General features: G+C 44.5%; 1 protein-coding gene across 6 annotated transcripts in view; it reads right to left on the bottom strand.

The window, feature by feature from the left end:
• Fech (ferrochelatase) overlaps nt 1-8394 on the bottom strand; it is a 30757-nt gene extending 22363 nt beyond the window's left edge. For 3 of the 6 annotated variants that reach the window (XM_020170514.2, XM_020170515.2, XM_074069751.1), the window contains exons 1-2: nt 8160-8366; nt 2600-2729 (exon numbers count right to left, since the gene is read on the bottom strand). In XM_020170514.2, the coding sequence (XP_020026103.1) occupies nt 2600-2729; nt 8160-8226 (197 nt within the window). In that variant the 5' untranslated portion in view covers nt 8227-8366. Of the gene's footprint in view, nt 1-2599; nt 2730-8159 lie in introns of all 6 variants that reach the window. The other 3 variants (XM_074069750.1, XM_020170519.2, XM_020170518.2) reach the window with 3 other exon arrangements.
• Nucleotides 8395-13744: the final 5350 nt, after the last annotated feature.

The following is a 13744-nucleotide window of genomic DNA, read 5'->3' as shown; positions in this document are numbered from 1 at the left end:
CTGTGCTTTTCATCCATAACACCTGAGCTCCAACAAGAGTGGCTTTAAAGTGCATGCTTCTCTGCCCTGCTCACGGTTTTGCAAACCCATGTTGATGTTATACATGAGATGCCCATGATTTGAAAATGCCCACATACACATGCACTTAATTCAAAACTGTGTTGTGCATGATGAATGGAGCATTAGCAAGCCCTGGTCCAACTGCTCTAGTCCAGGATGTGAAGTACAAAGCTTTAGTCAAGGGTCTCTCTCTCTTCCCCCCTCCAGACACAGCACACCTGAGACCAAGGTCTGACTGTTCAAGTTCCCTTTGTTTGAACATAAAAGTGTATACAGCAAAATATGTTTTCAAACTTACTTGAAAACAGTTTAAATGTTTTGCTGTTTGTATATTCTCGGAGTCACAAAATATGAGGTTTTTCCTTTGAACTATCAAACATACAACTTTACTTATCAATTAGTAAAGAAACAATAATTTTATCCTACTGTATATAGCCCTTAATTAAACTTACAAGATGTAAGTGATTTATGCTACCTCTAGAACAGAGTTTGACGAACTACAGTACCAAATGTGCGCACACACACACACACGGCCTGTTTTTGTAAGGAAAGTTTTGTTGGAACACAGCTCAGCTCTATGGCAGCCCTCACATTACAAAAGCAGAGGCAAAGAGCAATGAAAGAGCACTATGGTCTACAAAATCTAAAAACTGTATCACCTAACCTTTCACAGAACAGGTCTGTGGACCCCTAATCTAGTACAGTGTCTAGTCTAGGTTCTAGTTTAGTTCAGTGTAAGCACTAAGTGGCACAGGGCCTTCAGAAGGTCTGGCATCAGAATGATCCAAGAGATATTCATTGCTTCAATACCTCTTATACGGAAAACTAGAAATGACATAAGTGGGTCATAATGGAGACTGATAAGTAATGATTTAATAAGATACTCCTAAGCTAATAAAGTAGTATAGGAGAATATTTATAATTACATGATGACACAGTAAGTAAAAAAGAGGAAGTTACAAAAATAACATATACAGCATTATCACATTTTAATAAGTATATATTGAGTGAAAACTAACAGATATGGAGACAAAAACACTACATGATAAGACTATCAGTGATTTTTAAATCTTTTTTTCCACTTGTGTTTTTCTACTGTTTCTGTATAAATATGATATAAAGTTACTTAATAGAATATAGAGCTTATTTTAGATTTTTTTTGGCAGTACTAGGGATTGGATCCAGTGGTAGCACTCTACCAGTAAACTATACCCCAAACCCTTTTAAAAATTTTATTTTATTTTTTGCAGTATGGGATTTGAACTCAGGACCTACACCTTGAGACACTCCACCAGCCCTTTTTTGTGAAGGTTTTTTTCAAGACAGGGTCTCATGAGCTATTTGCTGGGGCTGGCTTCAAGCCATGATCCTCCTGATCTTTGCCTCCTTAGTAGCTAGGATTATAGGCATGTGCTCCCGTGCCTGGATTTATTTTAGATTTTTATTTAACTTTAATAACTTAATGTTAAGACTATTTATGTTATTGACTTTTGCCACTAGAATAATATAATAATGAAATGATTTTTCTTCAAGGGTTCCACATTGAATCAGTTCTTTAGTTCACACCAATACTATTCTAACCCTTAAGAAGTTAGTGCTAAGGTGGGAAGAGAGGCCATTAGGGACAGGAAAATGGGTACCCTAGTTGGCATATGCCAGCCTGACATGTGTGCTTCCTACCTTTGTTATGCATGAACTCCATCTTCTGAAAGGCAGAGAGTTAAGATACTGTCCTTTCCCCAACAAACCTCAGTTTACTTAGCAGTCCATCAATGAACCATGATCACAATGAAGAATAACAAACATGAAATTAGAATGTTTCATTTCCATAGCTGTATAACTTTCCTAGAACCATATCTAGCCTAGCAGAAAGATGGTGGAGTTAAATAAATCAAAGCTCCTTTCTTTTGTTCCCTCTGCCTGGTATTGAAGTACAGTTCTATGTTCTCTTAGACCTAAATAACTCCTTTGTAGAGAGTCTGGTCTATACAGAGCAGGTATAGAGAGCAGCTGTGGCTTCTGTTGTTGAAAAGGACACTTAGCAACATCATGCTTTCACTCTTCACCAGCAAACAGAAGAGGTGAGGCATGAAACATATACTCTCTTTCCTTAATAAATTATAAATCATATTATGACATTTTTAATTATGCTCATTGTGTTACAAGCTGAATCATAATGGCAGAATTTCCTCCAGAAATTCTTGGTAGGTTAGTCTTTATCTTGTACAGAACATACATTTCACAGGCATAATTGTGTTAGGTTCATAAATACATTTCCAGCACACACATAATTGGTATTATGTAACATATTCCAGGACCAATTCTTACATGATTGGCAGATTGTACTTACTCTGTGTTCTTTAACAACAGCCTTGTTGGAGAGTAAGGAGTGTTAAAACCTGTAGCTTAACAGCTGTATAAAGGAGGCCAAGAACATACCATACCACTCCTCATATACTGGGTTTTCCCAGAAACTTTCCTCCTTGGTAGCTTGTATCCACTGGTGTTTGTAATAAAGAGATCCTTCTTTGTACCATACCTCTTTTCTGGTTGAACTTGAGGCTCTGCACTTTTGGCACGATGGGCTTTCTCTGTGGTAGCTGCTGCTGCTGCTGCTGTCCCTGACTGGCACCTCCATGGCTGACCAGCCCTCGAGCTGCCATACACCACTGTGACAAAATTAAAGTGCTAGCATGAAATCTTGCTAGAAAGCAATTTCTTTTGAAGAGGTCCTCAGGGCATAATTCCTGGCTTTAAAATTTAAAGAGATGTGATGGCAGAAGAGATTTTCCTAGCATTTCTCTGCAGGCGGGTAAAGGTACTTAAGGCCTCTCCAAGGGGATAGCGGTGGAGGTTGGCTCCCCCAGGATGACTTTGTAAGGAACTGTAGGGAGGCTTTTTAGAAGCCACACACACCTCCTCACTCTACCTTACCTGTAGACTTTGCTATGATCCCTCACAAGAACCGCTGTACATTCTCAATGTGACCGACCGTAGGATGGTGCTCAGAGGAAAGGTGAGGGGCCCACAGAAAAGATGAAGACATGCTGATTTACAGCATGGAAAGTGGGCCAATTTCCAACTATCTACAGATCTCATTTCTGCCTTCAAGCCTTCTCCAGTAAATCACCAATGCTGGGAACCCCAATATTACCTTGGGCCCTGACACAGAGGGCCTATATTATACAGGGTTTGCTCTAGCCATCTTTTTACTACACCCCATCCCACAGAATGTGCAGTCTACCTGGCCAACCAGATATGTCTCCCCAGAGTCCATACTCCACCTGACAGACCAGGCTCCCAGGACCCAAGAATTCCCTGCATTCAACACTCCATGCCCACTACCAGGGTCTATATAGGCTTCCTTCCTGGATCCATTCTGCTGGGAAATGATGGTGCCATCAGTGTAAGCAATTCTTGACCTGCAGGGTGGCAGGAAAAGCTGGTGGTGGGAAGAGAAGCAGGGAAGCCTGCAGGTCAGCTCTCCCAAGGCCTCCACTTCTCTGTAGGTGCTCAGAGAGGTCAAGAGTTTACCCTTCCCACATGTGAAGGATGTGCTGTCATGTATATTCTTTTTTTTTTTGTGGCATTACTGGGGTTTGAACTCAGAACTTTGAACTTGCACACCAGGCGCTACTTGAGCCACACCTCCTGCCCATTTTGCTCTGGTTAATTTTGGAGATGAAGTCTAGGGAACTATTTGCCCAGGCTGGCCTCAAACTTTGATCCTCCTGATCTCAGTCTCTCAAGTAGCTGAGATTACAGGCATGGGTCACCAGCACCCAGTCCCATGTACACTATTCATATGGGCCCCACAAGAGTTAGTGGACCTGGAGAAGCCACCTGAATCAAAGAGTCCATGTGTCAAACTGAGTTGTAACATGCAGAGTGTTGGTCACTAAATACACATGAAATTAAATTAAATTGAAGCCATATAGGAAGTACTGAAGAGAGAATCATTGGACAGTGGTTGATACTGTGCCCCATGCTACACACAGAACCTCTTTCTCCAAACTACCAGGTCAGAGACCAACTTAAGATCAGTCTCTTCCTACCTTCCTCTTCCTCCAGCACAAAGTGCCTTGATGAAGAATTTGGTCTGTGGACCAAGTAGGTCTGACTCTGAATTCAGCTCTGTCACTTACTAGCAGTGTAACCTGGAGCCAGGTTATAAACTTTCTGAGCCTAAATTTCCCCAGCTGTAAAATGACGACTCCTAAGTGTTGGAACTCTTATGAGAAGTGAAGAGAATAGGACAAGCAAAGCACCCTGCAGCATCTGTCACAGGATAAGTGTAAGCTTCAGTTTCATTTCTAAGTTTCTAGAGAACAGCAACCATGCCTGCTCTGATTTCTTTTATTTATTTATCATTTATTTTGGTAGCACTGGGGTTTGAACCAGGGTTTCATGCTTACTAGGCAGGTGCTCTACCATTTGAGCCACACCCTGAGTCCAACCAAAATTTTTTTAAGTCACCCAGCAAGGGTACAAAATATAGGAAAATGGTATCTCCATGCCACCTAGATTTTCTTCAATCCAGGCTGTGCACATACCCAACAAAACCAATGATGTAAGTTTGTGCTGAGTTTGGCACTTCCTTACTTAAGTCAAAGTGGAAGTGCAAAGATTGACTTAAAGTTCAATCCCAGCCAGGCGCTGCTCCACTCACACCTGTAATCCTAGTTACTTGGGAGACTGAGATGAGGAAGATCAAGTTTCAAGGCCAGCCTAGGTAAATCCTTTGCAAGATCCCATCTCTAAAATAATCAGAGCAAAATGGACTGGAGGTGTGACTTAAGCAACAGAGCATCTACCTTGCAAGCTTGAAGCCCTGAGTTCAAAGGAAGTCACAACCAACGCACTTCTCCTTGCTTAAACAAGTTTAATTCTGAATGACATGATGAGATTTAACCAGGTTTTTAATCATGCCACAGTGTCACCAATTCTCTATATGAATGAGATTACATCAGATGTCATGGGTTAGGAGAACAGAACTTTGGTATTCTATGATTTGACTACTGGTTATAAACACTTCTTCCTGAGAACCTGAAAAAATGGAGGTGGGGAGGAAGCTGAGGTGGGACTAGATTCTCCAACTAGTATATTAGGATTTCCTAGCACAATTTGGGAACTGGTAGCTTTTCAAGCTGCATCAATATTGCCATGACCTTACAAAATTCTCTTCTCCGTGGCTGATCAAATTTTGGGAGAGGGCAGTGATGGTGCTGAAAATGGATCCTTTCTACTTGGAATTTAGGGTCAACCTACCCACCCCTAAAGGAAATCTCTACCACACTCCCATAAGATTACTAGGGACAAGGAAGCAGATATGGGGTAGGGGGAATAAGAGAGGGCAATAGAAAGGTGAGTATGATTTAAGTAGTTACATGCATGTATGAAAATGTCAAGGAAAGCTATTACCTTGTACAATTAATGTACACTAAGAAAAAAAATAGACAGGGGTCCAGCACCAGTGACTCACACCTATAATCCTAGTTACTCAGGAGGCAGAGATCAGGATTGCAGTTCAAAGCCAGCCTGGGCAAATAGTTCCAGAGATCATGTCTCCAAAACACCCATCACAAAAAAAGGCTGGCAGCGTGGCTCAAAGTGTATGCACTTAGTTCAAACCCCAGTACTACAAAAAAAAAAAAAAATAGGAGCGCAAGGCATTTTAGATGCTGGGGTTGTGCCAGCCTCTTTTCCCAGGTTTTGGCCATTAAACGACCCATCTAAGTCCCCAGCTTTTGTCCCATGGAGCAATGTACAGGAGACATCGTAGGTCCTTCCTCAGCAGTGTGGTGCCAAAGATCAGCACCGTGTCCCTGATGGCAGGAATTCAGGAGGCTGGCTGCACTTTGTAGAGCAAGGTCAACCCACCTGGGGCTTAGGGAACTACCCACCTGGGTAAGTGCTAAGTTCAGATGCAGAAAAGCCTGGAAATCAGGTAAGCTACAGCAAGAGAGTCCCTGTTCCTACAGGGCTGCTGTGCACTACAGCAGAAACCAGCCTAACCTAACCACTACGGTGACTGCCTGCTGGGAGTATTGCTAACTAAATATTCTAGATCTGAAAGGGACAGGGAACATTCCAGTGATGCCAAGTAAGCTTTCCTCTAGGGCCTACATGGTCACTATTTGTGTCATAGAAAAAGGCTTGACAACAGGGGAACATTTTTCTTTTTGTTTTATTCCAACAAATCCCTTACTTCTTTTTTTTTTTTTTTTTTTTGGCAGTACTGGGGTTTGAACTCAGGGCCTCACACTTGCTAGGCAGGCCTCTACCACTTGAGCCTCTCTGCCAGCCCTTTTCCTGCATTTTTATTAGCATATATTAGTTGTACAGCAGGGTTTCATTGTCACCATTTCCTTATAGACTTGGTTCACTTCCCTCCATCATTCTCCCCAGAGGGCCATTTTTCTTAAGCCCAGAGACTTTGTGCCAATTACACACTCTTCCTGACATCTATCTCTCCATATGTGAGAAGGGGACAATACTGTATCATGTAGAAAATTGTGACGGTTCAAGGTATTTGAGCTGTAGATCAGTTTCTTCAACAATGTTAAATTCTATGTCAGATACATGCCATATGCTTCAAAGACTAATAATGATGAATAAGTAAAGGATGCGTTGCTGGGTACCAGTGGCTCACACCTGTAATCCTAGCTATTTGGGAGGCTGAGATCTGGAGGATTGAGGTTCCAGGCCAGCCCAGGGCAAATGATTCTTAAGATCCCCATCTCCAAAATAACCAGAGCAAAATGGACTGTAAGTGTGGCTCAAATAGTAGAGTGCCTGCATTGTCCTGAAGTTCTCAATGAAACAATAAAAAGCAATCAGATGTCTGAACTACTAAAAACTGATCCCAGCTACTCAGGAGGCAAAGAACCAAAGGATGGCAGTTCTAGGCCAGTTCATGCAAAAAGCATTAGGCCTTATCTGAAAAGTAACCAAAAAAGCAAAAAAAAAAAAAAAAAAAAAAAAAAAGGCTGGGGGTGTGGCTTAAGTGATAGAGCACTTGCCCAGCAAGCCTGAGGCCCGATATCCAACCCCAGAACTGCAAAAAATAAGTACATAAGGCAAACAAATTGACAGATAAATTGTTACCTGAAAAAATGCCAGGAAAACTAAGTACCAGAACTAATGAAGTTGACAGTGGTAGCCAATTACAATAAAAGCATTCGATGCGTGGTATTTTTTCCCCCAATTTGGACACGAAGTAAAACTTCGGAGCGCCTTTTGTCTCCCGGTGTCCAGAGCGCGCTAATCTCAGGTCCCTTGGGCCCTGTGCCCTCTGACGAAGGCACCGCACTAAGACAGCAAGGTTCAGGGTGGACTCTGCACTCGGAGCAGGTGCGGGACTTCCCTGATGAACGAGGGAGCAGAATCAGGCCGGTAAACAAGCGTCTTCTTCGGGACAGCCTCTCACGCCAGTAACTGGAGGGGCTCGGTGCAGCGCGTGCCGGGCACCGAACCTCCTCGCGGTGAGCCCACAGCGCCCCGTACACGTCCCAGCCAGGCTGGGAGCCTTTCTCGAGGCGTCCTTGTCCAATGCGGTTCCACCCACGTGCCAGACTGAGCGTCCCATCAGCTCACTGGTGGACACCAGAAACGTGCAAATACCTCTAGAAAACACTAGAACTCTAGAAACCCACTGCGGGTCCTGCTATAATGTCACGGGGTACACGGCCACACCGGGCACCCCGTGACAGCCATCAGCAGTGGTGATGACAACGACGTCTGCGCTACCGTCCTGTAGGTGACAGGCTCTTAACGCCCCTTCCCTCCTCTAACTCCCTCCCCTCCAAACAATCCCTGTATTACAGATGACAACGACTAAGGGACCGAGAAATTCAGCCAAGGGCCGCCCAGCTGACTGGTGGGATTTGAACCCGCGCCTCCCGTTCGTGGACCTCCCCGCCCCGCAGCCTCCCGGTGCCCCCAGGTGCGCTAGGCGCCCCCCAGGCCCCCTCGAGGGGAGGGTCCGTCCAGGTCCCTCCTCCGCGCCGCCCACCGCCTCTCCTCCGCCGCAAGCTGGCCGCTACTCCCGCGGTCACGGGGACCTCAGCTTTGGCGACCGCCGCGACAGCCCCACTTACGCCGCTCGCGAAGCAGGACGCCGGCAGTTCGCAGGGCCGCAGCCATGTTTGTGCCGGCTGAAAGCATTTCCGGGGCAGCTTCGGCCGGGAACCTGGGTTCCTCCGGCGGCGGCGCCCTCAGGTGCGGGCCTGAACGACGCCGCACCGGGCAAGCACCCCCCACCTGCGCCCCAGGACCTTATCACTTGCAGCCGCACCAGCTTTCTCACGGCGCGCGCGCTCATTCGCTGTCTGGCACGGGGCGGTGCCCGTCTGAAGACACGCCCCCACGAGAAGCCAGCTTATTCGCTGCCGGGGTGAGGGCGGAGCTGTGGGTGGAGTCAGTCACGGACACGCCCCTCTCCCAGAACGGGTTCGTGGGCGTGGCCTCGATGGCCGTCCGGGACTGGGAGCCTCCCACCGTGTGAGATGGTGCCCTGCGCCCAGCTAGTAGCCGCTCCTACCCTCACCCACACCACGCCACCATCACATGTCGGTGCTAGACATGTCCTGCTCGACTCGTCCCACTGGATGGATCTTCCGGTTGTTAATCTGCTAATGTGGCCAAGGCAGGAACAGCAGCCACGACTCATCAAAAAACTTTCTAGACATTTACTTACATAGGAGCATGCTTTTGCCTCACTTCTCCAGTTTGCACAGCACAGCTCTGCAGACTCTTTTGCTTTGTTTTCACAATAGAAGAAGAGGATGATTTTGTATTAGGCACATTCATGTTATTCAGTTTCTCCGCAGCACCTCTCTATAGCAGAGTTGGACAAGTGAGACCAGAAAGAGAATAGTAAACTGCTAATAGGAGAGCTTTAAGGAGAAGTGAAGACCAGGCCTGCCTAGGAGGGGGTGGTTTGGTAAGTTTTGTTGTGGTATTTCTGTGCACCTTGGCCAATTAAGTGCTCTGCCCCCAGCCTCGAACACGGAGGCAGCCAGGAGGAACAAGCACCCAGCAGCCCCCGCACCACCGTTTGTAGTCATCACAACGTTCCTACACCTCTGCCAGCCCACCTGGCGTATATATGTTCAATTCATTGTAAAGTCTAAGACCAGCTCTTAGACGGTGCTGGTGGCTCACTTCTGTAATCCTAGCTACTTGGGAGGCTGGGATTGCCAGGATATCGACCGAGGTCACTCTGGGCAAATAGTTCACAAGACTCCATCTTCTCCAAAATAACCAGAGCAAAACGGACTGGAGATGTGGCTCAAGCAGTACAGTGCCTGCCTTGCAAGTGTGCAAGTCTTGAGTTCAAACCCCAAACCCACCAAGAAACAAAAAGACCAGCCCTTGGCAGAAAAAAATGTCTCAGGTATCAATCACAGAACTGATTTTGAGCACTTACTGAGTGCACTGGGAAAACAGTAGTAAACAGAGCAGACTAAGGGCGGCGTTTACACAGGGGCTGGGAAGAGACAGAGGAGAACACACACTGCTTTGAAAGATGACTTGGGTTAGGAAGAAGAACAAAGCAAAGTAGTGGACTGGGGGCTGGGTTTTGTAATTTGAAAGAGATTGATCACAGAAGTCGTCATGCTTGGACTAGGGCCTGAGGGAAGTAAGAGAGCTACCACGTGGCACAGGAGGGAAACTAGTCTACAGCAAGCTGAAGACCAGTTTTCTATAGCTAAAATTTGTGCTTGTGATTTAAGTAGTTTATTTATTAAAGGTAGTCCTCTCATAAAACCAATGTCAAATGAAGTGGATTGCAATTCACATTACCTACATAATCTTGAAATCCAAGCATGATTTTCCCTGAGAAAAGGAAAACTCACTCCAAATATCAAACCGCCTTCCCACACAGTCTACTAATTCTTGACTCTCATAACCAAAACTGTATTAGAATTTGCCCCTTAAAGAGGTGAACTTTACTAACAATACACTTTTCTACCTAAAGCCCAAACCCATTTTTCCTAAATAAAGTACATAAAAAGGCTCCACTCCACATTCAGAAATGCTGTGCTTTAGGAAATATAGACAAGGCCAGAGAATCTGGAAAGGCCAAGGATTTAAGATGTCCGGTCTACGTGAGTTCTTCTCCGCCACCTCTGGGAGGTTCTGGATAAGTCACTCTTCCATCCTGAGAGCTGAGCTGCAAGTGCTAGGTGGAGATAACACAGGCTTCTGGCCTCTCCCAGGGAAATGCTGCTGATTAATGACGAGGCATAAAGATGCAAAAACTCAGAAAATCAACAGTTGGGACAAGTTAAATTTGTGTCTGACCAGAAAGGAAAAAGGGACTCACAAAAATGCTTTATATAGTAACATACTAACATTTTTAAAATGAGTTAGCACCAGTTCAGTCATTTGATTTACGTTTATTTACTGACTTAAAAAAAACCCTCAATATTATTTGCATATTAACCTTCCTGGTGCGTATGTTATGGACTCAGTGGTTATAACCAAAAACAGGACTTCATTATTTTGCTCCAACAGATAGTTCCATAACAATTGTTATTCCTAATCTTGGCTTATTTCTAACAAATATCAAATACAACAGCCGTCCAATGAATAACTTATGTTCTTATGAAATGAAAGCAGATAAAATATGCTTTATATGACTGCTTTCCATAACTGATTAAAAAAAAAGTCCTTAACTCCAAAATTGTGAACTCTGCATGCAGGTTTACTAAGAAAACCAGAAAAGTCCTTGAAAGCCCTAAAAACTTTGCAGAACTATGTGGGATTTACACGCACACATATATATGCATTTTTTCCTGGCTTACACATTTTAAACAAAATTATATAGCAATTCCATTAGCAAACAGAAGACTAAAAGGCACAGTCTCTGGGCTGACTGAGATAAGAGGCATCTATCTCAGCCACAAGGGAGAGGGTTTGTCTCAGTCTGGGTGACTTAATTAGTGAATAAAGCACTTGCCTGTCACAGACAACACTGTGAGTTCAGCCTGTGGTTCTAAATAAAATGAATTTGTTGGTTGCAGCTCAATGCTTCAGGGAAGGTGGGGGGCGGTGGCAGAATCTCCTAATTCATTATTTGTCATGATTGGCACCTCTGAGCTACCCAAACTAAATTTAGATTACTCAACTCTGTTTCCTTAATCAGAAAAGAATGGGGGAAGGGGATTCAGTGCAGAAGAAACAGTGGCTGCATATGACAAATGATAAGCTGTAATGATTACAAAGAGAAATCTGATCGAATGTCCCCACAATTGTTTTATGAAAAAGAGGCCTCCAAATCCAGGCCAAAATGCTATGCATTTTTACTTAGCTATCTTAACCACACAGAGACTTGAGTTCATCAGTGGTGAGGGGCTTATTAATCCAGCTGCACCTATTTACTGAGTGTCTACCATGAGCAAGGCATTATACGAGATAATGTGGGGGACAAAAGCCTAAAGAAGTTAGAAATGAAAATATGCTCTCTTTTTATGAAATAAGTGAGTGTAGAGTCTGCTGTCTAGCAGACACCAGGGGTACAGCAATGAATTGGACAGTCTCTACCCTTACAAAACTAACATTTTAGAAGGAGGCAGGCAATTGTCTTATGACAAAGATTAAAGATATACAACAGAATTACCAAGCATGGCTAGTGGGCAGGAAGAAAAAGAAAGCCAAGGAATGCCAGAAGTGCTGGTTTCGGTAGTGCAGTCAAACATGGCGTTTTGCAAGGTGGCATCTGAGCAGAGACCCTTGGAAATAAGGGAGGTTGTGTGGGGAATGGCTCTGTGAGTAGAGGACCAGCAAGTGTAGGGCCACATTAGTTTCCTAGGGATGCCATAACAAAGTGTCACAAACTAAGCAGAGAAATGTGTTTTCATTTCTGAAGGCTAGAAACCCCACCTCTAGGTGTCAACAGGGCCATGCTCCCTCTGAAACCTGTAGAGAACCCTTCCTTGTCTCTTCCTAGCTTTGGCAGTAGCCAGCAATTCTTGTTCTTTGACTTGCGGTGGCTACATAACTCCAACCCTGCCTTTGTTGTCTTATGGCCCCCTTCACATGCCATCTTCCCCTCTTACAAGGACATCAGTCATACTGCATCAAAGACTTACCCTAATAGCCTCACCTTAACTTCATTACAATCTTAGAGGAAATAGGAAATATCCTATTTCCATGCAGGTACTAGGTGTTCGGTTGTCAACATCTTTTCAACCTGTAGCTGGCTACTGGGGGTCTGCAAGACTATATGTACTGAGCAGAGTGAGTGGGTTGGAGGGGGGGTGGCAGTGATATCCAGATCCATGGATGGAAGTCTTTATAAGGCTAAGAGATCTTCTGAGAGGCCCCCTCTAGCAGTGATATGCCCTTAGGTTTCTGAAGGCTTTGTAGTGTGGGGGATACACGGAAGCTCCCAGGTCAGCATTAAGAAACATACTGCATGACTAAGAACATTTTTTTGAGCTCCTATGCAGTGAGAGTGGTTTTTTCCAGACTTCTCTGTTCTCTGGGAAGTGGAAGAGTTCCTACAGAGGCTTTCTGGTTTGCTTCTGCCAGGACCCAGGGATCTCACTGGTCTTAGACAGGTTTATTTTTGAGTTTGGCAGTACTACTCCTTGTAGGTGTGTAAGTTAATATCTGGGGAGTTGGCTCTTCTCCATCCAGAGCACTAAGCGGATGGCAAGCTTCTTTGTCCTTCTGTGAGCTAGAGAGAACCAGGCCTCTCCTAGCTGCACCTTCCTGTTCTTGCATGGGTATCCTACGGGCTGATGTATTCATGTGTTAATGCTCATGGAGCTGCACGCTTATAACACCCCCTCCCATGCACACCAGTCTATGAATGCTATATTTGAATGAAACAAACAAAAAGCTCCTCAAAGTCTTTATCAGAGTTCAATTCTTCCCTGGTTCCCACCCTAACACCTCTAGCCTTGAGACCATCTCTACCTCCTCCCCTCGAATTCTGATGCTCTGAAATGTTCTTTTCACACTCAGCTATGATTTGGGGATAAAATATATTTATCCAGTAAATACACTGATAGTGGGGAAGAAGGGTGAGCAGAAGTTTAGCTGATTTCAGGCTGAGAGTTAAGCGATGCTTTACATCATGGTGGCACTGGAATTTACAAGAGGAGGAAGATTGAAATTTGTTGAATGTGAGGGAACATTCCAGAGACAGGGAAGCACATTCCCTCATATGTAGCCACTGTTCTATGATCCTCTACTAGAAAATGCCTGTGTCTCCTTATGCACTCAGCCCGTGGTAATCATTTAAGAAGTGTTTGTCCAGGACCAAAAGTACAAGATCAATTTACCTAAAGCTTCCCTAATCTCCTCTCCCCTTTCAAGGCCAGTGACACCAATAAAAGAATAACGAGATGTTTTCAAGATTTGCAAGATGTGTGAACCTTGTGATACTGCAAAATGACAGACTGCCACCCACCAGGTTTTGCAATATCTTGTTAGTCTACTAGATACCTAGAAGTCTACAGTCATCAGTTGCTTCTTAACCTACCCTCACCTTTCCTCCCTTTGCCTAAAGATAAAAGGAGCTTGAACCTTATGCTGAGTTAAGATGGCCTTTCAGGACTCTAGTCCACCGTCCAGTCGCAAGTAAATGGACATAGGTTTGATAGTACTAGCTATAAGGAAAGTCAGGACCCACATTTAAGAAAAGACAAACCTACATTAAAAAAAAATG

Source organism: Castor canadensis, chromosome 4 (genome assembly GCF_047511655.1).
Source record: "Castor canadensis chromosome 4, mCasCan1.hap1v2, whole genome shotgun sequence".
Taxonomy (NCBI): domain Eukaryota; kingdom Metazoa; phylum Chordata; class Mammalia; order Rodentia; family Castoridae; genus Castor; species Castor canadensis.
Note: the sequence above shows the minus strand (reverse complement) of the source record. Positions and strands in the feature narration are given on the sequence as shown.